The sequence below is a fragment of the Panthera uncia genome, assembly GCF_023721935.1.
Source record: "Panthera uncia isolate 11264 chromosome C1 unlocalized genomic scaffold, Puncia_PCG_1.0 HiC_scaffold_3, whole genome shotgun sequence".
NCBI lineage: Eukaryota > Metazoa > Chordata > Mammalia > Carnivora > Felidae > Panthera > Panthera uncia.
This window is the reverse complement of record NW_026057584.1, coordinates 70,768,276-70,794,150: the sequence shown is the minus strand read 5'-3', so window position 1 is coordinate 70,794,150 and position 25,875 is coordinate 70,768,276. Positions and strand designations below refer to the sequence as shown.

Below are 25,875 nucleotides of genomic sequence, written 5' to 3'. Positions count from 1 at the left end.
ACCATTCCTGTTGTCAAGCAGATGCTTCCAGGAAGGGCTATGGTAATTTGGGAAATAAAGTTTTTATTTATTTAGTTAGTTAGTTGGTTTGTTAGTTAGTTGGTTAGTTGTTATGTTTTTAAACCTGTACACCCATAATTTGTAAGGGGTCCTCAGTTGGTCATACACCTGTGACATCCACTCTGTACTCAAGAACAAAAGTGGTGTTTTTGAATGCCTGATGCCCATGGAATAATAACATGCTTACTTCCCTAGGCCTTCAAGACTGAAGTATCTAGTGTTAGCCTATGTTATCTACTCCATCCTCTTCTATCCTAGCTCATATCAGTCTGACTAGCCTTTCTTCCGTTTCTCGAACAAATTGAGTGCTGGGTCCTTTGCTGCCTCAGGGCCTTTGCACATGCCTTCTCCTCTTGAAAACTCCTCAACCTTTTGGTTGCTGCTTTATAATCACCTTTTGAAAGGGGTCTTCCCTGAAGATCCTATAGAAGTAAAGTCTCACACTCTCCTCTTTCATTTTTCTCCATTGCTACACACTACTCTTTTCCATTTTTTAGTAATATTTTCAAAATTTTAGTCCCAAATATTGCACTGGAACATACTAATACTAACAAAATTATATATTACTTATTTGTAATTCAAATTGGATGCCCTGTATTTTTATGTGCTAAATCTGGCAATCTTATAGAAAAAGTATGTGAATTTCTGAATAAATAAATAAAGTGTGCCCAAACTGTTCAGGCTCAATAAAATGTTCTACTTCGAGAATTTTCTGTTTATTTATTGAAGATTCAATACCATAAAGGCAACAAAATATTAAACTATGTTATAATTAATAGTAACCCCTTTGTAGCATATTTTTGGCTCTTTCAGGTAATTAAGCATAATATTAAAATGCATAACCCTCCCAAACTTCTCTGTGTCCAGGGACTGTCAGTTTAACTTGTCCATTGTGCCTTGATGTCCTATGTAATCTGTAAAAGGCTATGGTGGAGAATGCTTGGTTGTGGCTAAACACCTGTGTGGTGATCCGTGTCAAAGGGAGCTTCCTTTAAGCATTGCTAGAATTTGGGCCAGCTGCACAGACATGGACAGAGTGGCCAACTGTAAGCATAGGAAAGGTTTCAGGGGATAAATGTGTAGCTGAGTTTAGTGAGAGTCCCTGAATTCTGTGAGGCTCTGAGAAAGCATAGAATAGAGTAACTGCATAGCTTTAAGCACTTTGTGGTATGGAGAGGCACCTTTGAAGAAACTGAATTTGTTCACAGATATTGGAGTCCTCACCAAAAGGGCACTTTCAAGGGATAAGAAAAGGGATACTGGAAATGATTTGTTGGTCCTTGTTAAGGCCATCACATGAATGCATAAAAAAGTAACTAAGTATCATTTGAATATGTAAACAACGTAACCTTGTAGTTAATGTAAAAATATAGTAATTGTGGATGTTCTGGGGCTGCTGGTGGGAGGGGAGCAGATTTGTTTTTATTTTAAAGCAGACACCCTCTATGTATGGCAACCACAGATTTGGAATGTTTTAGAAGACCTTGATTTCATCTAATGTGATTCTTGTCAATAAAAGTGATTGTTTGACATATAACCAAAAGCAATTTAATTTTCATGCCTTTAGAAGGCTACAAATGTACAAACTCATTCAAAAAATCTGAACCTACTTAATATGTACTGTATGATGCCAATTATGTTAAAATATGTAAAGGAATGCAAAAAAAGAGAAGACTTATTTTAAAATGTCAAGAATGGTTAGCTGTGTCTGAATGGTGAGTTTATGAGTGATCTTTATTTTCTGCTTTGTGCTTTTCTGGATGCACCTCCCCCACCTCTTTGGGGGCAAATAACATGTATTAATTTTGTCGTCAGAAAAAGAGTAATTTAAAGTACGTGGTAGGTTTTGTTTGTTTGGTTGGTTGGTTGGTTTTGGCCATACTCCCACACTGTTGGTAGGAGAGTAGCTGATACGGCCACTTTGGAAAGCTTGGACACACCCGGGAGAGTTGAAGATGCCTTTTCTTGTGACCCTGAGACTCCAATTCTAGACACGCATCCTCCATAGAGAACACATGTACAAGCATGAGCATGGGTGTGACATTTGCCATGCTTTACCAACTGGGCGTGATCCATGCTCCCAGCTACAGAATGAACACACCACAGGTTGTACACTCGATGGATTGTCCATGGCAGTGGAACAGAGTACAGTAGAGTTATATGCATCTCTGCAGACAAGCCTCAAAAACGTAACATTGAGCACCACAATATGAATGTACTTAATGTCACAGAACTGCATATTTAAACATGGTTAGAATGGCAAATTTAGCTTAGGTGTGTTTTACCCTCACAACCCATCCCCAAACATAACATGGAGTCAAAAAGAAAATTGTCAAAGTAATATGTACAGCATGAAGTTAAACTTGTAAGCCAAGATTATGTAATTGTTTATGAATCCATATAGATTTTAATGGTACAAAAAATAAACATGAGAATGATAAACACTAAGTTCAGGACATTGGTTACTTCTATGGAGGAAAAGAGGGGAGTGGCATCAGAGTTGCACAGGTATACAGCAGGCAACTGTATCTAGAATGTCTTACGTCTTTAAAAAATCTGAAGCAAATATGGCGGCAAAATGTTAAGATTTGAGAAGGCTGGGCAGTCGATGCGTGGGTGGCATTATATGACTCTACTTTTCTGTGTACTTGAACTGTATCATCATAAAAACCTACAGTCTTTGTTAGACCAGGTGTCCCCTTTGTCTCTTAGGTTGGAACTGCAGATGGTGATTCCCATAGACAGTAGCTGCTGTTGAAAGGATGTGTTGACCAATGGCATGATGCTCCCTGACTGTGTGGCCTGTTTTTACCACTCAGAATCCAACGGTCTTTTTTTCAAGTCCACCCATTTGTAAATTGCTCTATTTGTCTAAATTAACAGCAACAGTAAAGGGCCCTAGATGAAGTGTGCACTGATTTTAAAGGACTCTGCCATTTTTAAGAATTCCACCTATTCATCTGTTCATCTGTCAGGCGGCTCGGCTCCACCCTTAGGCTCTCTGCTTTTACAGCTCAGTGACTTTCAAAGTTGGTGACTTTGTTTAAAAGGCGGCTTCTTTGGTGGTCTAGTAGTTAGGGACTGGCATGCCCTTTCACTATAGCAGCCCAGGTTACAGTGTTACTTAACTCAGTGATTGATGCTATAGACTCAAAGTGCCTTGGTTCAAATCCCAGCCTACACAGGCAACTTGCTTTATTTTGAGTTCTTTTATTATTTACTTTAATTTATTTGGTCCAATTTTTATTTTTTATTCTATTTGGGTTTATTTGGGGTCCATAAAATGGAGATTAAATGATAAAATGAGTTAAAATATTTAACCCCAAGCTGCCACCTAATACACCCTCAGCAAACCTTCCCTATGATTCTCATAGTCATAGTTACAGAACATCTTGGCTCTCAGTTTTCCACCACTATAAAGTGAAGGTCTTAGCTCAACACTATCATACTGTTAGTATCAAAGCTAGTTTTATGATGGCCAATTAGTTTACTGCCCATTCTAACAAAGATGGTGAGTAGGAAAAAGTGAAAACATTGACAGACATGCAAACTCTGACCCCTCATCAAAACTGTGCCTTGGATAGGGGCACTTGTACCCCAATGTTTATAGCAGCACTTTCAACAATAGCCAAATTGTGGAAAGAGCCTAAATGTCCATCAACTGATGAATGGATAAAGAAATTGTGGTTTATATACACAATGGAGTACTACGTGGCAATGAGAAAGAACGAAATATGGCCCTTTGTAGCAACGTGGATGGAACTGGAGAGTGTGATGCTAAGTGAAATAAGCCATACAGAGAAAGACAGATACCATATGTTTTCATTCTTATGTGGATCCCGAGAAACTTAACAGAAACCCATGGGGGAGGGGAAGGAAAAAAAAAAAAAGAGGTTAGAGTGGGAGAGAGCCAAAGCATAAGAGACTCTTAAAAACTGAGAACAAACTGAGGGTTGATGCGGGGGTGGGAGGGGGGGAGTGGGTGATGGGTATTGAAGAGGGCATCTTTTGGGATGAGCACTGGGTGTTGTATGGAAAACAATTTGACAATAAATTTCATATATAAAAAAAAAAACAAAACCAAACCTCTGCCTTGGGGTGCCTTTCCAGAACATAACCTCTAAAATGCCTTCATCCTGTTCTTTAGGCAAATTATTGGTCTACAAGTCTACTAATGCTCTGTGAGACTTCTTAAGGTAGGCACTGTGTCTTATCCTTCTCTGTACTCACAAATGAAGGGAGGTTCTAATGAAATGCTTGATGAATGAATGAATGAATGAATGAATGCATGCATGCATTCAATAGCATCTTGGTTCTATTGATATGCTAGATATCCTGGGTGTTGTGTAAATCTTGAAATATTTAGGCCTTGTATTGAAATTCCATTTTGTATTCGTTCATGGGCTGGCCTAATAGAGCATCTCGTTAAAACCCTACTTTAAGTCTGAATCTTCTCTTTTCTCTCTCTCTTTTTTTTTTTTTTACCTTTGTGTTTATTTACTGGATTATGAGTCTTTGAGTTCTTTAGAAGAAAAGTACTATGTGTAAACTAAGGGTAACTACTGATGACTTTTCATGGTTATAATTTATTAATTAGTCTGGAAAATGCTTCTAACAACTTTGTGCTGATAATCTGAGGACATGAGTTTTATTTCCAAATCTTCCCTCTCTAAGAGCTATTTTTATTAATGAGGAAAGTATAGGCTGGCTCTCCTCAGTCTTATTCCCAGATATCATCAATTGAAGAGAAATAAAAATCCTTTTCCATTACACTTGAATTAAGAGCAATTTGTTAACTGTATGGGGATTTCTCATAATTCAGAGGTTCTCTTTTTATTCCTAGATGATTTTATATTCACTAAAAGCATAAATTTGGAATACTTCATTACAAGATGGGGTTGATAGGATAAAGAACAATTTTTTTCATACATGCTTAAAAATTAGCTATATTATGGCTAGCTGAACTTTGTGCATAGATCATTGGAATTCATGGTGATTTCCCTTCTTCAGGCTCAGAGTCATTGACTACTAAGGCTGGAGGTCATCCAGTTCAGTCCTTTTATTTTGTCAAAACTGAGGCCAGAGAAAAAGGGATTTTCATCAGAGCAAAATCGTTTTGATCTTTTCCAATAGTGAACATTATAAAACAAAACAATAATAGAACAGGATATCACAGAGCAAAAGGGCTCAATTTTTGTTTTATCTCCCTCTTTAATTCTCTGCCTCCTTTCAACTCTCTTGCTGCAGTGAAAAGTTCAAAAGATAAGCAAAAAAGGAAAGAAGGGGTGATATAAAAACTGGGTTATTGATCTTAAAAAATTGAAACTTGCATACGATAGGTTATATTCACAAGCCACACAAGCTCTTAGCATGTTGTGGCTATACTTTATGCTGGTTCTTAGATAACAATGACCAGCAAATAGGGGTAACTGCTCAGGGGTTTTCCTTTTGTGGCTTAGCGAGAAGGCTCTTGAACTTATCCAACGGGTTGGTCCCAGGAGTGATGGCAGTGTTCCTTTCCCCTGGTGCCATCTGGGTCCAAGGGCAAAGAGATGGCTGCAAATGACTGTAGCTCTGGGTCAGGCAGACCCCCACCTGCTCTTATACATGGGCTCCCTCAACTTCCACAGGTATTTGTCACACAAAATTCCAAATTACTATTTAGAAACTTTGACCCAAATTGACTAAAGATGAAAATCTATTGTGTATCGAGAAATAGCCTAAACAGAAAGATGAGCAAAACCCCCCATTCTCCTCAAAGAGGTGATAATTGAGGGCTTTTCACTTCCAGAGGGAAGGGCCCTTTGGTGGTATTAAAACCTGCATGGGTGGGGCTCCTGGGTGGCTCAGTCCCTTAAGCAGCAGACTTCGGCTCAGGTCATATCTCACAGTTCCTGGGTTCCAGCCCTGTTTCATGCTCTGTGCGAACGGCTCAGAGACTGGAGCCTGCTTCAGATTCTTTGTCTCCCTCTCTCTCTGCCTCTCTCCTGCTTGGACTCTGTCTCTCTCAAAAAACAAACAAACAAGCAAACAAACAAAACCCTGCATGGGTGTCCTGTCCCTATACTTTAGATATATCACTCTGTCCTATTAACAATAGGGACATCAATCAGCAGTCATAAATGTTAGCAACTAAACTGGACATGTCTATTACTAATATGTCTTGTTTGCTTTCTAATGTTTCAACATTTCATTGTAAATACTAGGTTATATAATAATTATCATTATCAACTTAACAAAACTCATCTTTTCCAGCCAGATGTGAACATTTTGAAAGATTAGAATATCTTAAAGTCTTGTAAATAATTCCAGGTGATTAATAACATGATTTGACAATGTAGTTAAGAATGCTAATTTAATTGCTTTTTATATCAATATCTCACTAGGAAGGAAAGACTAGTCAAATTAGACAATTGGGCTTTAGTAGCCTGATGCTATCTTAATGTAAATTAAGAGTAAACATTTGAAAACAATAGAGGAGCTAAAAAATTTTTTTTAAGCTTGGGTAATTGAATCCTGATTCAAAATGGTATTTACCACTAGAATGTAATATGCTACCTACTCCTCAGTCTATTATCTATCATTATCTTTTGAACCCTATAATTGGACAAACAGGCAACTATTCATAATAATAAGTTTGTTCAAAATCATCCTTTTGCTGGAGTCTGGGGTGCACTCTGCAGTCATATTGAACTGAAGGCAAAACTGCTTACTTTATCCTTTCCATTGTTTGTTCTTCTTTGTTACCACAAAGCACAGCAACACTGCACATCTGGACAGTCCGGAGCATCTTCCCAAAATTACAAAACAAAAACCTATAATTTTTTTCCTGCATTCCATGAATGGGCAACATAAATCATATTTGCTACAAGATGGGCCACCATTGAATCGGAGCCATCCTGTGCCCAGAGTGTATGCACATAGCTATGCTTAACACAGAACTGGGGCAAGCAAATTGCCTTTTGGAATTTCCATTAGATCTAACCACGTATTTATCCTATCACTGGTTTTATTTTTCAGTGATTCTTTAGTAGTTATATCCCTTCTATCACAGCTATCCAAACATCAGGTTGTGCAGGGCTCCACCTCATATTGGGCTCCTTCTAAGAGATTTAAATGGAAAGGCAACACAAGCCATTATTGGTTTATTTTCAGTTTTCATTATCAATAAAACAAGAGATCAGCATTTTCATGCTGTGTGAAGCCTTCAGGGAAGTGCAATGTCGCTGTCATTATTTTTAGGCCAGACTGCCGCCTGCCCCGACTAATGCAGATGGAACGATGAATACATCAAAATAGAGATAAAATGATGAAAGAAAGCATCAGAGTCGGAGAGTGGGCTTCTGCCCTGGTCTGCTGCATGGCTCCCTGACAATGTCCCTTTGAATTTAGTGGAGCCTGGATGGTAAAGACCACAGATCATGACAGAACATAAATTCGCCTCATAATGAGATTAGGAGGCAGGCAAAATAAATGTCCTGCTGTTAAATGAGAGCCAGGCTCTAATCTGGTGTTTTCCTTGGAAATGATCATTTCCTTTGCAACAGGGGAACCGTCGGCCCAACTAACTTAAATCTGACAGATTCTGTTTTGCCACGTGGTTATTTTTCATCTTCTTCTGTCTTTTGGTAGCAGTTTTGAGGAGGCGTGTAAATGAGTTGTGAGTCTTAAAGACTATTACTGAAGTGAGTTATGGACGCCTATGTTCATGATCATCAGTTGTATTTCTCTGACTCCCCTTTTAAGAAAAGTTCTGTGCAACTCCCCTTCCCCCTTCTAAACAGGACCAGGCTGTGGAGGAGGTGTTGTGACCCCCAGGGTCCTCTCGCTCTACCCTTAAGGATCAAAGGCAGAATAGACTCACTATTGTATTTGGGGTATTTTTTTTTTTTAATCTTAACCGCAACTCTACTACTTAAAACCACTGGAAACAAGTATCACATACTAAAGAGCCTTAAAAAAATGCCCAGATCAGGTGAACCCACATGGTCTCTGAGTAGAACAAAGGCCTTGAGTATGCAGCTTGATTGCAAAGCACTTTTTTGGTTTTCAGCAGAAGGCAATCTCACCTGAAGTACAATACCCTCCTCTCATTAAAAATGCAAGATAGGATCTCCTCCTGTATCCTTTCTATAGAACCTGATGCAAGTTCATGGGCTGCACTGTCCTTAGCAGTGAGTGGCATTTAATCAAAGCCTTCTGTGAAATAATGTCAGAGTTTCCCGAGCCCTGTAAAGTCACCAAGAGAGTTAAGAGGTCCTTTAAAAAGGAATGGGAGATCGGACTCTGAACTTAGGAGTATTTAAAGCTTCTGCATAGAAGAAGGCACAGACAATTTAATGTACACCTAGTTTCTCTACATTTTCTCAGGTCCAGGCTAGAGATTCCTTACTTCTCTGTGAAACTGCCCAATAGGAATCAATCATTTGCTAGCATCCTGATACATGGTATTCTGACATATTGTTTTTTAGGCTGGAATAAACCCACGGAAATCTTTTGTGTTTACATATGCATTTTACAGTGTATGCAGTGGTTTACAAACACTAGCACATCTAATGAAATAGTTTCCTTTCTGCGTCTGGTGTTTCCATCCAAAAACTTAAACTGCAAACCCAGCTACTATGAGGGAGAAAATATATTTGTGGCCCAATTTAACAAGCTTTTCTCTTTTACCTTTCTTACTTCTCAATTGTTTGAATTGTATCGCTACTTATATATTTTCTATGCCTTGATTTGTAGATGTCTGGAAGTTTCAAGTCAATTCTGCTCCCTTGCTCTGTTAACTCCCTCCTTGTCACATGAAACAGTCCAAGGGAAGACAGACTTTCTGTTAGGTAGGTGCTCCCATGTTCCCTGGTGCTCTCTTACAACTCACCTTGTCATTCCTTAATTCTTTCTTCCCTGCCCCACCAGATCTCTCCCCCACTCTCCACGGCACCCCTGGATTTGTAATTTAAATTGCAAACAGTAACTTTACCAAGTGTCCAGCATATCTGTCACATGTTAATGATTTTCTGATAGCAACCCATGCATTGAACTCTGAGTTCATGCTAAAGTTCCACGTCCAATACTTTCCCTGAAGGAATTCCCCAAATTATGTTTGCTTACCTCATATAAATGAACTTGTTCTTGGGTTACAGCAAAGATTAATAACACGTTATTTTGCACCAGTTTATCAATGAGTTGTCCAATTGTTGGATATTCCTAAAATTGACATATAGATTTTAAATGTCATCTTAACACAAGAGTGTAAAATAAAGAAAGGAGTATTTCTTTCAAAGTTATCATACTGAGTTTGGCATTTCAGTTTGGTTCTAAGTAAACAAATACACAATTAGCATCAGTCACTCAATTGGTTTAATAATTGTTTCCTAAATCTTGCAAATCGAATTAATTCCAGAAAGTCAGTGCCTGGCAATGTGGTATATTATGCTCAGTCACTTCTAAGGAGAGCACTTGGAATTTACTTAAAGAATTATAGTGTGTCGTATTTTCCAGGGTAGAGACACGGTTCTTCTAAGCGCCGCTTGCCAACAGGCTCAAGCTGTAGAGAATGTTAGAGCTGGGGGAGGAGCGGTGGACATGACGGATGTGACTGCGGTGACTCAGGTAGCTCGGACACTCCTACTGGAATTGGATGAGGCGGGAGGAAGGGACAGCCTGCCGAGAAATGACACACTAGGGTTCCTACGTCCATCTGATTTGAGACGTTCCTGCACCAGTTTTGGATTTGGTTTTACTGGCTTTTTGATGTCACTAATCAATTTTAGGGGATCCTGTGACGTTTTTACAGGACAACTGAAAACACATTGTATTTCTTTTTCATTGACACATTCATGCCCAAGTGATACGAGCTCTTTAAAAAACAAGAAAGGCATGGGGCGCCTGGGTGGCGCAGTCGGTTAAGCGTCCGACTTCAGCCAGGTCACGATCTCACGGTCTGTGAGTTCGAGCCCCGCGTCAGGCTCTGGGCTGATGGCTCGGAGCCTGGAGCCTGTTTCCGATTCTGTGTCTCCCTCTCTCTCTGCCCCTCCCCCGTTCATGCTCTCTCTCTGTCCCAAAAATAAATAAAAAAATTAAAAACAAACAAGAAAGGCATAAATGATCAAATTTGAACATGGCCTCTACTTTCCAAGGTTAAAAAATGTGCAGCACACTTGGCTGTTGTACGAATCCAAACGTGGATAATGTACAAACAGGAAACTCAAATGAAAGAGTAGCCTGCAAACAATGAGGCTAAGATGATGTTGATCATGAAGGCAGCCAAAGCAGAGCAACATTGACAAGTAAGCCCTCTCGTACACTGATGTGTTGTGTTCACATATTCTCAGCACTCTGGGACTAATTCTGCCTGATATCTTCTTTAGGCACAAGATTCAAATTCCAGGATTCAAATTCCAGGAAAACTATAGTTTTGTCTAAAATACTCCGGTAAATGATCCAGCTGCGTATCTGGCTGGATAAAATGGGCTTGCCATCCGATTTGGATTTTTATTAGTAGATATCCAGATAACATAAATCTTCCGGGGTCTGACATTTTCAGTGTCCCCTGCTTTTCAATAGCCCAAACACCAAAAATCCCTGACCTTCAAGCCTAAATTCCTCCATCGCTGGGCCTTCCTATCTCCACATTCTCACACTTTCTACTGATGTGCATGTTTTGCAAGGATCACACTGTGAAGCCCTTCATAGATGGGCAAATGTGGTTTTCTATTTGGCCTAAATCAGTTGGTTTAATTTCCACAGTTATATTGTAAGTTCCTCAAGGCCAGGGACCGTGTCCTATTATTTTGTGGCCCTTGGAGCCTGGCTCAGCACTGAGTACATAGGAAGTGTTCAAAGGACCCAGGGAACTATGCTGTAGGCAGACATGGAAATAATCCACAACTTCTGTGCATTTGCACCAACTTACTGAGTGAAAGTAAATTGAACTTTTATTAGATGGGAAGGTCATACCAAGCAACAAGTAGTGCTTGCTTCTAAGATCCTGCTTTTTCAGAGATGTCTATTAATGGGGCATTTGAATAATTGCAAGAAAAAGTAATAAAAAAGAGATCCATGCCTCACATTTTCTTGGCCCTCAAAGGCTAAAACACAAAAATGTGGCTACTCTCATGGATATTATAATGTGGAAAGGCAACTTACATGATAAAAGAATATATAAGTTTGAGGACTACTATTGGTCAATAGGGGGAAACACTCATGTTGAAATTTAGAAATTTAAGTCAAGGAATGGTAGCAGGTAATTTATGAATCATTTTTTTTTTAAACTAATATATATTATATATATTAAAACTAATATATATGTATTATAAATAATATATATAATATATATTATCTCATTCAATTCTTTTTTTTAGGAATAGTTTTTCCAATCTGATATTAGAATTCTAGGTTCTTTCCCCCCCCCTCTCTCTCTCTCTCCCTCTCCCTTATATATATTTCTATAGCACTGTCATTTTAAGAAGTCACTTGAATTCTCTATACCATATTTTCCCAAGTGTTAAGTAGGGACAATGTGATCTTCCCAGGTTGCTGCTTCATAATTCAATTTTATTTCATACATAGTCAACACCCATTTTGTTCCAGGAACTGTGCTGTCAGGAAATAGAGATAATACACTAGTCCTGGCCCCGAGGAACACATATTAAAGACTGACAAATATGAGCAAACACATTTGTGCATGGAGATGGGTAAGGAGACATCTACGTATTAAGAGTGAAGGGAGGTTGGGGCGCCTGGGTGGCGCAGTCGGTTAAGCGTCCGACTTCAGCCAGGTCGCGATCTCGCGGTCCGTGAGTTCGAGCCCCGCGTCGGGCTCTGGGCTGATGGCTCGGAGCTCCGATTCTGTGTCTCCCTCTCTCTCTGACCCTCCCCCGTTCATGCTCTGTCTCTCTCTGTCCCAAAAATAAATAAAAAAAAAAAAAAAAAAAGTTGAAAAAAACTAAAAAAAAAAAAAAAAAGAGTGAAGGGAGGGATGATAATTTCGGGGCCCAGCAGAGGGCAAAGAGCACTCTCTGGGAGCAGTCATAATTAAGTTGGGTTTTAAAAGATAATTAAGAGTCTCTCAGCAGCCTACGAGGGAAGAGCATTCCAGACAGAGGGAAGAACATGTCCTTGAGAGCCTCATGGTCCAAATAAGGAAAGCAGTTAGATACATAGGGTTCTGGTGAGGATCAAATACGATCATATATGTCAAAGAGCTCTGAAAATTTTACCTTGTTTTACAAAAGTCAAGAGCTTTTTTTTCTTTGAATGTTACCAGCATTTTTTGAATCACAAAAATAAGCCAAATGTGAATAAGCACCAGCCAAGCAGTACTTGACTAGTTGTTCCCCATGGAGCATAATGGTGCACAAAAGCATGGCATTATTTAGGGGGCATGACTCTGGGACCATCATTCACTGAAATTCCTAGGTGATTGTTATTTTGGCCTAAGACCCCCTTTCTGGGGCTGTCGTTGAGAGCAGACCCAGACTTCTCACATATCCCCACCATCCACCTGTGCTCCTGTCGGAAGCTCTAAGGACAATTTGTTAATCTCAAATCAGAAAATGTATGGTTTTCACCAAATGTGGGTTATTCTGCTGGGTACTGCAGCAATTGTTGCTTCATTTGCCTACTTGAAGCCCTGAAAACAGTGAAGAATGCAGGTTACACACCAAAACAGTTGACATGGAGTATTCATTTTTGTTGTCCAAGTGACAGAGCCCATCGTTAGGAATGACGATGCCTGCCAGTTTGCTGTCCATTCCAAAATGAGAATCAGCATCACTCACAAAGACCAGGAGATGGAGGGAGTCATTCCGCCAGCCAATTTTTTCCTACAGCGAGAAAGAAATATTTAGGTTGTACGGGATATTTGGGTTGTACGGGATTGAGAGTGGATCAATTATGATTGGACACATTAAGATCATAAAAACTATAATCCTAGTCCATCTATTTTGGCCCTTTTCATCTCTTCTGAGTTGATACTATTAATGAATTAAAAATATGAAACTCTATGGCATTTGATTTTTCTTGGATAACACTTTTAGATGATTTATGCTTCAGAAAAAACTGTTCCACTATAATCACTATCCAGTTGATCTTGACTTTTACATAGTTAATTATTTTTACTGTCCAGCTTTCAATTTACCAGAAAAATGAGGAGAGGGAATGAGGGAGGTCATAGATCATTCCAAACCCAAGTCTAAGCAAAACTAGTAAGAATGCAATACACAGTGGACTTAAAGTCTGCCTGTTTTATTAAAATGTCACCCAACGTTTAGGCACATTTTTCTTTTTCTACTGATACCATCCAAAAATTATAAATGTAACACAAATAAAAGAATTTTTTTTTCAAAATCAATCCCCAGCATATGGCTTTTTAGGATGATCTGTTGTCTGTTTCTTAGCAGAGCTCCCCCCTTTAATTGATATTATTCCAGGAACTAGCGGGACAAAAGCTCATACTGGCAGTGCCATCCCACCTGGCCCCTTTTCCCTTTTTCCCTTAATACCTTGGCTCCTCCACCTTCCAGAACCTTCAGCCCTGTCTTTTTCTTGGTATTTTCCAGGAAGACCTGTCATCTGGACAGGGGAATCATTCCCTTGGATACCTGTCTGATTGTCAAGGAGGGGCAATGCCCCTGCATTGTTGTAGGGACAGTGTAGCTTCTGGTACTTATTTTGTTGGCTCAAAACAATAGATATCTAATCTTACGTAGAACTTTATACTGATTAGGGCATTTTTATTTTTCATTAATTTCTGCCTGTGATTTTTCTTTTTACCATGGTTTATTCAAGAACAAATCTGATCTTGATCTTTGAAAATTGATCATACCTGACTATTGTTTTAACCAATTTTTCCCAACACTACTATAATTTTATTAGATTATTTGAATATCAGGCATAAAAAAAGTGTCCATTTCAACACTAATAAATTACAAATTTTTGGAAATTTTTTGTTTTAAGAAACATAGAAATATGGCAGTTAAGGGAAAGATGGCTAAGCTTTTCAGAATAGATTTGCTAATAAGAGATGCAATTTGGGTTACCCCTCAGCATACCTTACACACAGCAGCTTGCATAATTGCATCAAATCCACCTTCTGGTGTATCAATATTAGCAGAAATTTTCTGATTCTTCACAATTTCATTGAATCTTTCAGCATCATTTGTTAATGGCAGAATGTGCTTGAATCCAAATGTAGGTAAGCAGAAGTATGGAATACTACTGCAAAAGTAAGATGTGAAAATGTTCTTGATGAAATATGATACAGCACACAATTAATGGATCTAGCAGCCTAGCAACTTCATCTTAAATCAAGATGAATTTTCCTCAAGTACCTGACTCTGTAACTTGATTATGAATTTCCCCATTAAGGTTGTTCATGATCTCCCACCTACCCCTTCCAAACTGACCCTATTAGCTCGCACTTAGAGCTTACTGTGTATTTTACTCTGATTCAAGCTCAGATAACAGATAATCAGGTCAGACTCCCCACTCCTCTATTTGTGTGTATGTGCGTGTGTGTAATCACTACCTTCCAGTGCTTCTCAACCAAAATCTACCATTAAGCTTGCATGATGACAACAATTCCTTTGTATTCTGCTAGCTTAAGCTATTATCAAGTATGAGTCACCCTATAGCAAGACTGAGAGATACCTGTCTTCTTTCTTCTCTGCTCCTTCCTGTACTCCCGACCCTACCTGCCAAGGGCCCAAAAGTCAGCGCAGGACTCTTGGTTCTCTAGCTTGATTCTGTTATGACTGAACAGACTGTTGCATACCTGGCTAGGAATAAAACTACCACTTAAAATAGTTGACACATGGGAGAAATGCCATGTTAAGAGGAGATCTGCCCCAAAGATATTGCAGTTCAACAGAAAAAGTTGATCATGAACTCAGCCACATCTTATTCTAAAAACCAGTTAGTAAGACCTTGGACAAGTTACTCAACCCTTATGAGATTTGAGTTTTCACTTGTAAAATGGAGATAATAGTATACAGCAGAGGCTTTCAAAGGATGGTCCTTGAACCAGCAGCATGAGCATCACATAGGAACTTGTTATAAATGCAAAATCTGGGATCCTATTCCAGACCTACTGAGTGAGATATGTGAGGAGTGGGCTCAGTGATGCATTCATATCTTCCTGACGCATTCTGATGTTTGAGAAACACTTGTATAGAAGTATGGAAACAGAAGAGAGTAGTCCACAGTGAGGTTGTGCTATGCTACCTGGGGAGAGCTGGTTGATTCTTGTGAGAATAGTTTTTTGGTTCAGTAGCCAAAACTTTGTGTGTCACTGGCACACAAAGAACTGGAGCATCCTTCAGGGTCAGGGTCCTGTTCACCAAGTTCATCTGCCTGAGTCAGTCTTCGTTATTCACAGAATCCATATCTGCGAATTCACCTACTTACTAAAATTTATTTGTAGCCCCCAAATCAATACTTTTAGTACATTCTGAGTCATTTATATACACACATAGAAGGGAAAAAAATTTGAGTCACCTGATTCACATGTTCCCAGCTGAGGTCAAACAAGGCTCTGTGTTCTTACTTCACCTCTCATACTGTAAACAAGTGTCCTTTTTGTCATCTATTTGGTTTCCTTTTCCTTCTTTTTTTTTTTTTTTTCATTTGTGTGCTTTTTGTTGATGATCTTGCTGTTTAGAATGGTCCTGCAGAGTAGTGCTGAAGTGTTGTGTAGTGTTCCTAAGTGCAAGAAGGCTGTGATGTGCCTTATAGAGGAAATATGTGTGTTAGATAAGTTTGTTCTGGCATGAGTTATAGTGTTGTTGGTTGTGAGTGCAAAGCTAATGAATCAACAATATATATTAAATAAGGTGTCTTTAAACAGAAAGACACAGAAAATAAAGTTATGTATTGATCAGTTGGAAAAAAAAAAAAAAAAAAAGTCCAGAGGCTTGCATGAGCCTAATCCTGTATTTTTTCTAGGAGCAATGATTTAGCATTAGCTAAGTAAGTATTTGAGGATACTTTATAGAGCAAGACTCCCATGAGTAATGAGAATCAACTATACAAATCAGAATGATTGTGGATGCACTCACACTGAGAGATGGGGCTCTGCTGGGACCAAAATGCTAGTATCTGCAAAGGTAGCAATTTTTTTTTTCCCTGTCAGTAGACTTTAATGGAAAGCAGATCATAATCCAATATGTCCTCATGTTTTAGAACAAGGGGAGTTGGATGACCCCAGCAGTCTGAGATGTCCTAAGACAGCCATCTCCAGAATGGATGCTCTTGGTCATATCTGGCTCCTCCCTCACCTGTGGTTGGCTTCCTCAGCTAACAAAGTTTAGGACGTTCTGATAGCCAACGGGACTAGAAACTCTGGAAGGGCCTTGGTTAAGGCTCTTGGGTGCATGTGGACCATACTTGCCTCTGGAACCGCTCTTTCTTCACATTCCCTAACCTCCCATGAGCAAACCTACAGGCCTGTTCAATCTTTCAGCTCTGTCGAGATACCTGGTCTGGTGGGCCCAGGAAGCCAGCCTACAGTTTACAGGGAACTTTCTGATTTTCTTTCTGACTCATTATATTTCACTTTAATTCTCAGAAGGCAATCGTTTTCTCTTATTTTCAATATTTTGCATCAGCTTTCATTGAAGCTCTGAAGTGCTGACCACAGATAGTATCTACTTAGTAAGATTGTTGTAAGGCTTGAATGAGCTAAACTATGCAAAGAACACAGCACAATGAGCTTTTCGGTTAAGTGCTTGCTAAACCTTAATGTGATTTTTTTTTTACCTAAATCACTTTTACACAAAGTCTAGCACAGACTTGACAACAGATCACAGATTTGGCCAATGGCATCTCAAGAATTGTATGTTTTTTACTGATCAAATATTAATACAGGCTCACTGAAGAAAATTTGAGTTAATATAAAAGTACAAAGAAGAAAATAAAAACATAAATGTTAAGTTATGAGATATATCACAGTTTATTTGATAATCTGTTAATAAAATTTTGTTTCATAAATCTTTCCATAATTAGGTAATGTTGTGATCCTTTCGCATACACCTTTGCAGGCTCTGCTGTATCTCTGCTGAGAATTGACTCCAGAGAAATTGCTGGGTTACTTTTCAATCCATACTAGCAAATGTCTTTCCAAAAAGTTTGTATCAGTTACATCATTATAAACAAAACAAAACAAAGCAAAACAAAACAAAAATATACCAGTTGATCAGTTAAAAATGGCATCTTAATTTAAGGTTTAATTTCTATTTTATTGCTGCTAAGACTGAGCACTTGTTCATATTTATGGACAGTTTGTATTTCTTCTTTTGCCAATTGCCAGCTTACATCCTTTGCTCATTTTCTTATTGGGGTATTTTTTTTATTTTCTAACTAAATTTTAAGAACCATTTCCCTTAAAAATATTAACCTTTTGCCTTTGTGGTTTGTATTTTAATTTTGTGTATGCTGTTTTTGGATATATACCTTAAAACTTTATGTAGTCAGGTTTGTTTTCAACCTTCAAATATGAGATGTATTTTAAAGAGTTATATGAGGAAGATGTTTAATTTTTTTTTTTCAAATCGTTACCTATGAAATGACAATAATTTATCATTTGTTCCAATTGCTCCAATAGCATTTAACGTAGTTGTGTGTTGGAAGAAAATGCATTTGATTTAGAATACAAAGACTGAGAGGTGATCTATCGTTGGGCAAGTTACTTCACATTGCTGGGCCTCAGTATCTTCATCTGTAAAATGAGACTGGTGTACCTACTTGACGAAGTTCTTGTGGAGGTTACATGAGATAAAAAGTATGCAACTATGTGAGGTGTACCACTGTCCCTATGAACTAAGTATTCTTGAAAATTGTTAGTTTAATCTTTTATTTGGGGCTGCTTGCTCACACTGTACAAAAGTGACATTTGAACATCTTCTGAAACCAAAGAAACTAGCATTCCTATCTTTTTGTAAGAAATGTACATCTTTGTCGGTAAGAATTGCTAGGCAGATCTTACTAGAATGCTATGCTTTTGGAAAATGGAATGAAATTCTAGTTTAATTCAGTAAACACACATGCTTGCTGGGAGACCGAGGTAGCTAAAGCAAAGCAGAATGTCAGGCTTGGCTCATGCCAGGAAATTTTGATTAAGAGACTCCCCCTGTTTTGGTCAGAGTCTTTCCTCTAACAAATGCTCATATTGGGCTGTTATTTTCTTGGCATAGCAATTGAAGGAAGTAGGTACTCATTAGCAAATAATTTTATTTTGAGTCCCTAGATAACAATAGATTTTCATTTAAAACAAAGAATAAGGGCACCTGGCCGGCTAAGTTGGTTAAGCATCTGACTTAATTTCGGCTCAGGTCGTTATCTCACAGTTGGTGAGATCAAGTCCTGCATCCGACTCTCTGCTGATAGCAGCAAGCCTGCTTGAGATTCTCTCTCTCCCTCTCTCTCTCTGCTCTCCCCCCTGCCCCCCGCTTGTGCTCTCTCTCTTTCAAAATAAATAAATTAAAAAAATAAACTGCAGAATAATTGTGAAACACAATATACAAAAATACTATCTACATTTTTTGTTAGACTTTTAAATAAATGTACACAAACTAAGATTACAATGATACATACCAAATAGCTAACACCATCATTTTGAGTGGGATTAGAAATAATTTCCATTTTCCTCTTTTTGTCTGTATTCTCACATGGGCTAGTTATTGCCTTTGCAATAAGAAACTGTTCTGTACACTCATATGTGTTTGTGTGTGTGTACATGTAAGAAATCTAAGCATTTCATGGTTCTACTTCCTCTTTTGCAAAACTATAGTGAATACCTCATTGTTGGCATCATATTAAAAAAACCCACAAAACAAAACATAGCACATGTGGAATGATGTTAAAAAAGAAATCTCTCAAAATGTTTGATAGAGGGAGAAAATTTGACCTTTGTGCTATTAAATATTTTAAAATGCATATTACAACCTATCTACAAATATGAAAATGGGGAAAATACATTTTTGTTAGTGTATCTTAAACAATAGCATAAGGAAAACTTCTTTAAAAACTGTAAGCCACTTCAGCATTCTTTACATGGTGTAATAAAATTTTTTAGTGACCATATATCCAAAGAAGATAAAGAAAGAAACTACTCCTAAAAGCATTAGAGATTAGATTAAACAGGTTTTAAAAGTGTGGTGCACAGACCCACATAGGTCCCTGAGACATTTTCAGAGAGGCCATCGGGTCGAACTATTTTCTGATAATAATAAAAGATGTTATTTGTCTTTTTCACTGTGTTGACATTTGCACTGATGCTGCAAAAGCAGTGGTGAGTAAAACAGCTGGTGCTGGAGATCAAGGCAATGGCTCAAACCTGGCTAGTAGTGGTTCTTATGATTTTTACTGGCAAGCATTTATAATCATAATAAAGTTGCTAGTTTTACTTGGTTATCTTTGATAAAGCAGTAAAAGTTACTCATTTTATTAAGTCTACACCCTTGAATACGTGTTTTTTAAAAAAATGTATTTCTGGGGCGCCTGCCTGGCTCAGTTTGTAGAGCATGCGACTCTTGATCTCGGGGTCATCAGTTTGAGTCCCACGTTAGGTATGGAGCCTACTTAAAAAATAAAAAAAATAATAAATAATAAATGAAGTGTTTCCGTGTAACCACATGGGACATATGCATACAACATTTCTGCGGCACACGGAAGCACAATGTTCACAGTGACAAAAAACTTCTGCAGTTGTTTGAACTCAACTGGCCCTTTTTTTATAGAAGATTTTTACCTGAAAGAATGTGTGCCAGCCAAACTATTATTCCAACTTGGGTATGCGGCAGATACGTTCTTAAACATGAGGAAAACCTGTCCTTCAAGGAAAACAGCTGTCAGTATTTGTTGCCAATGATAAAATTTGAGGTAACTAGAAAATTAGAATTCTGGAAAATTTTAATCTGCTACCCATGAGATTAATAGCTTCTCAGGACTTGAAGACTTCTCTGATGAGATTTGTGGTGATATTAACAAATGTGACTTTTTTCAATACTGTGTTAGGAAACTTGGAAGATCTACTTAATTCACTGAAGAAATATTTTCCAAATTACCGAAGTATATTACAAAATCACATACATGGGTAAAACAGCCATTCAAAGTGCAAGACACAACAATGGCTTTACCCAAAGTTCGTTGATACTGTTTCAGACTCCACTTGAAACTAACTTTTACCTCTTGTCTAGTTTGAATGTAGTATCAAAGAAGAATGTCCACAGACATTGTAAAAAGCTATTAAATGCTTCTCTCTTTTCCAACTATAAATCTATGCGAGATTTGACTTTCTTCATGGAATTCAACCAAAACAAAATATTGCAACAGATTAAATGCTGAAGAAGACATGAGAATCCAGTTGTTTTCTATCAAACCAGATATTTTAAGAGGTTTGTTAAAATGTGAAACGGTGCCACTCTTCTTGCTGATTTTCGTCTTGTTATGAAAAATATAATTTTTTTTATAAAGATGTGATTTTATAATAATGTACAGCATGTTTCTTACTGGAATTATGAAATGAATCAATAAATAATCATTTAAAAAATTTCTCAGTTTTATTTTCTAAGATGCTGAATTTTGATAGATACAACCCACATAACTAAAGCTTTATGGGGTCTTAATTTTTGAAAATATAAGAAAGTCCTGAGGTCTAAAATTGTGAGGACTCTACTTAAAAATAACTAGAAATACTAAGTATGGATGAGAGAAAGAAAATTAATACTTGTTTTGAATGTTTGTTATATTCTGACTTCATTCAATTGTCATGATTACCCTAGGACATGAATATTATTATCCTCATTTATATGGGAAGAGACCTACTAAAAGAGAGTAAGTTGTTTGTCCAAGGTTAGGATTTAAACCCAGGTCTGAAGAACTCCTCACTCTTTCCTCTTATTGCCTTCCTACCAAAGAACATTTTATTCCTTAATTATGAGGTTTGGATTGATCAAAGGATTGACTATTATGTTTGGTATTTGAGTTCTTGGTGAGTATATGTCTGGGGGTGGTATCTGGACAGAGAAACTGGGAGAATTAGGGATGTGAAAGGCAAGGAAAAAATATACTGCTGCAGGAAATAACTCATTATTTATAATTTTAACTAATGGCAAATTTTGCAAATAAGAATAAAAGAAACACCTTTGGAAAATATTGACCTTTCAAGAGATCAAATGGATGATTCTCCTTTGGGACTCCATTCACCACAGCTTGTGCAATGCTCTGCTCTCCCCCTAACTTCACTCTGTTGATGTTGGTAGTAACTACCACTTATGGAGAACTTCAAGGTCAAGGCCAGTACCAAATGCTTCATTACCTCACCCAGTCTTTACAACCACTCTGTGTGATCGGTATGGTTAATCCAAACTGAAGCTTTAAGGGTGAAAATGTTCACTTAAGTTGATGTTACAAGTGAGTAGACAAATCTGAACCTAATGCAGGGCTGATGGCAAAGCCCATGCTTTTAATGACCATGCTAATACTGTGTGCCTGCTCCTCAAAGAATTTCAGCTTTTTGAGGACTGAGTGTAAGTCTTTTTCTTCCAGATATCTCCATTCCTGGCACAAGGCTTGGTACATAGTTGGAGCAGAGTAAATTTTTGTTGAATGAATTAATGAATAAATGAATGAAATGCAGTCAGAGCTATAAAAAGCCAAACTGCTTCCTTTTTTCTAGGAACCTGATTAAGGACAGGGTCTTATTGTTAGATGATGGGCTGCCAACTTAGCTGAGCCATTGGTTTGTTAATTTTAATTGTTTTCTCTGGTAACAGTCCTTACTCATTGGTTCCCATGGTCATTATTGTACTTGATGTTACTACCTCTTATCTGGCCTGTGACAGAAAGAATGATTTTTGACTAAGCCCCTGGGGCAGAGGTTGGACTTTGTAATCCTAGATGAAACTGCATTACTAGACTTTCTACCAAAGCTTAACATACCAGAGATCTAAATAAATACAAATTAAAAATAAATAAATAAATACACATTTTAAACAAATACAACATTCTCTATTAAATATATATATATGAGGGCCAGAGCATCAGAAATGCTTTGGGAGGCTGTTAGAACCAAGTTCACTTCCCTTCACAAGTGAATCAAACAATTGATAATAGTAATCATACCTTACTATTTAATATACACCATAAATCTATTCTCTAGAAAGCTCTTTGTTGAGTCTTGCCAGAACTGCTATTCTTCTCTACTACCAGAAATCTGACTTCATTTGGGGTAGCAATACACTTCCTTTGCAGCTAGCCATGGCTATGTAACAAGTCCTGGCCAATGAGATGAAAGTATAAGGAATTGGGGGAAATTTGTGGCAAAACTCCTTAAATCAAGGAAATAAAATTCATCATCCATTTATGATTTTTTAAAAATTTACCAAATAAGGAATAGAAAAGAACTTTCTTGATCTGATAAAAGGAATAAAAACAAAACAAAACAAAACAAAAAACAGTAGCTGATAATATAACCAATAGTGAAACATTGAAGATTCCCTCCTAAGATCACAAGCAAGTTAAGTAACATCATTCTCCACTTCTATTTAAAATCGTATTAATGACCCTAAGCAGTACAACAAGGCAAGAAACAGAAAGAAGAGGCATAAGTATTGGAAGAAGAAGAGGTTGTTATAAATGACATGGTCATGTACATAAAAAATTCTAAGAAATCTATAAAAAACTAGACTGGAACCAATAAGAAAAATTTATCAAGGCTGCAGAATGCAATGTGAATATGCAAAATAATTCCATTTCTATATGTTATCAACAAACAAGTAGAAAATACCTTTAGCAACAGAATTAAGAAAAAAACAAACAACCCTAGGAATAAATCAAAAAAAGGATGTATAGGATATCTACCCTGAAAATGACAAACCATTGCTGAAAGAAAGTAAACAAGACCTAAATGAATGAAAATATATGTCATATGCAATGATTGGAACATTCAGTATTTTTAAGATGTCCATTCTCCTTAAATTGACTTATCATTTCAATGCAATTCCAATCAAAATCTCAGCATATTTTTTGAAGAAATCTACAATGTGATTCTAAAATTTCTGTGGAAATGCAAAGGATCTAGAATAGCAAAACAAAAGAGGAACAAAGTTGGAGAATTTACGCTCCTGATTTTAAGACTTTTTATAAAGTTGTAGTTATAAAGACTGTAAGGCATTGGTGGTTACATGGGTGTATTCAACGGATTGGGGGAACAGAATGGAGTGTCCAGAATTACATTCATATATATATATATAGTCAATTACTTATTAACAAGGATATAAAGGTAATTCAATGGGGGAAGGAAAGTCTTGCTTAACAAATAGTGCTGGAGCAATTGGGTATTTGCATGAAAACAAAGGATGAACCTAAGCCTTTTCCTCATTCTAAATACAAAAACTAATTTGAAGTCATAGACCTAAATGCAAGAGCTTCAACCGTAAAGTTTCTAGAAGAAAAATAGGAAGAATATTTGGGATATTTGCTAAGGTAAAGATTTTTTTTAGGACAAAAAAACACACTAGCCACAAATTTAAAAATTGAAAAATGGAACTCCCACAAAATTAGAAACCTTTGCTTGACCAAAGGCATTGCTAGAAAAATAAAAATACAACCCACAAACAGGGAAGAAATATTTGTAAAACATGTATTTGACAAAGAACTTTTATCCATATACTTGACAAAGAACTTTTATCCAGGATATACAAGGAAATTATATAACATAATATTGAAAAGAATCTAATTTTTAAAAATGGGCAAACAACTTGAAAAAATACTTCACAAAATAAGAGATGAGAATGGAGGGAAAACCGTGAAAAGATGCTCAATATCATTTGTTATTAGGGGAATGCAAATCAAAACTACAATAATATACATAGCTATCAGAATGGCTAAAACTGGAAAGACTGACAATACTAAGTGTTATCAAGGATTTGGAATGATTGGAACACACTGCTGATGGAAATGCAAAATGGCAAATCTACTTTGGAAAACAATCTGATAGTTTATTTAAAAATTAAAACTACACTTATCATACAATTTAGTAACTCCAATTCTAGGTATCTATCCAAGAGGAATAAAAACATACATACACACAAAGATTTAGTGGCAAGTGATCATGGCAGCATTTTTCATGATAGGCAAAAAAATGGGAAACAATCCAAATATCCATCAATGAAAGAATGAATAAACAAAGTGTAGTAAATCCATACAACGGACTATTACCTAAAACCGAAAGGAACAAGCTACTGATCAACATAAAATCATGGATGAGTCTCAGAAACATTATATTGAATAAAAGAAGCCGGAAACAAAAGGTGTATACTATATTATTTAATTTATATGAAATCCAGGAATAGGCAAAACCAATCTAAATTATGGAAATCAGAAAGCAGTTACCTCTAGGCGAATAGAACCGACTATAATGTGGCACAAAGAAACTTTCTGAGGTGATGGAAATGTTCTACATCATGTTTTATGTGGTAATTACATTGGTATATTCAATTGTCAAAACTCATCAAACTGAACATTTCTGATGTATGGCATCTTGGTGCGTGTCAATGATACCTCGAAATAAAAGGTGGGGAGAAAGGCAGTGCCTTTTATTGATCTGCCCCTCTTTTCCTCTTTCTTTACTGTCTGGAATGAAGAAGTAATGAGTGGCATCCCTGAAAACTCCTTGGGCCTTGAAGTTAAAATCCAAGAGTCAATGATGGGAGAGCGAAAAGCAGATAAGGCCCAGATCCCTGATGTGTGGAGCTGCCATACCAGCCTTGAATTGCCTTTTTCTAGACTCCCTTCAGGTGAAAAAGAAAACAAAAACCAAAAACCTTCCCTTTTTAAGCTACTATCTCTGGTGCTTGCAACCAAACACAATTCCTAACAGCTACAATCAGTGATGAGTTCCTTTCATGGTCAAATTATCTTTGTCTATGTCAGATTCTAGTTGGGAACCACACTGAAAAGTTTTTAAATGATATTATAAAGGTGCTTGTCTTTTAGAGATTGATGCCTTGGGTGTATAAAAGTATTAAAAGTCAATATACTTTTGGAAAGCCGTTGCATATATACTGGATTCATAGTAGTAAGGGGCTTGGTTTTGGACCAACCCAGATTTTGGTACAGATCACTGATTAGTCATGTGGCCTAGGGAAAATTACTAACCTCTCAGAGCCTCTGTTACTTCCTCTGAGTAGAAGGATGATAAAACCTGCTTTGAACTGCTGTTATTATGAAGATTGAATGAGGTCCTGTGTGTGCAACCTGTAGCACAGTGTCTGGCACACAGCAAATGGTAGCTCTTTTTAATAGAAGGATGTTGAATCATTTGATTTTGAACGTGTCATTGACTGTACACGTATGCCATCACAAAGCAACTTTCCCCTGACCATCACCTGGATAACACATGGTTTTAATAGCTGACAGTAGCAGGTTACAATAGAGTCCATAATGCTTATTTTCCTACTGAATTGGGTAGCAGAGAAGGCTGGAAATAATAAGAGAAAGCCAAGCGATAAGAGAAATCCACATTTCCCAAAGTATGTCAGAGAGAACTGTATAAATTGGTATTTTGGCAGAAATCATGGTCATGGAGAAAAATACTCTGAGAAAGTATGGGTTACTGTCAAAGAGCCTCAGAAAGAGGCAGCCTTTGGGAATAGAAGGTCTCTGAGAGGTTGTAGATGGACACAGGCCATTGAAACCTATAGTGAAAGAGTCACTTCCCCTGTCTGCAGAACACAAAGCCAAATTTGCCACTCCTGAAAAAAGATTCTACACAGGAAGACAGATGTGAGGGTGCTGAAAGAACCCAAGGCCAGAACC

General features: G+C 37.4%; 1 protein-coding gene across 2 annotated transcripts in view; it reads right to left on the bottom strand.

The window, feature by feature from the left end:
- Window positions 1-25,875, bottom strand: part of ITGB6 (integrin subunit beta 6) — an 86,652-nt gene that overhangs the window by 55,597 nt on the left and 5,180 nt on the right. For both annotated transcript variants that reach the window (XM_049616111.1, XM_049616112.1), the window contains 3 exons: window positions 14,112-14,277; window positions 12,723-12,884; window positions 9,169-9,264 (listed from right to left, as the gene is read on the bottom strand). In XM_049616111.1, the coding sequence (XP_049472068.1) occupies window positions 9,169-9,264; window positions 12,723-12,884; window positions 14,112-14,277 (424 nt within the window). The remainder of the gene's footprint in view (window positions 1-9,168; window positions 9,265-12,722; window positions 12,885-14,111; window positions 14,278-25,875) is intronic.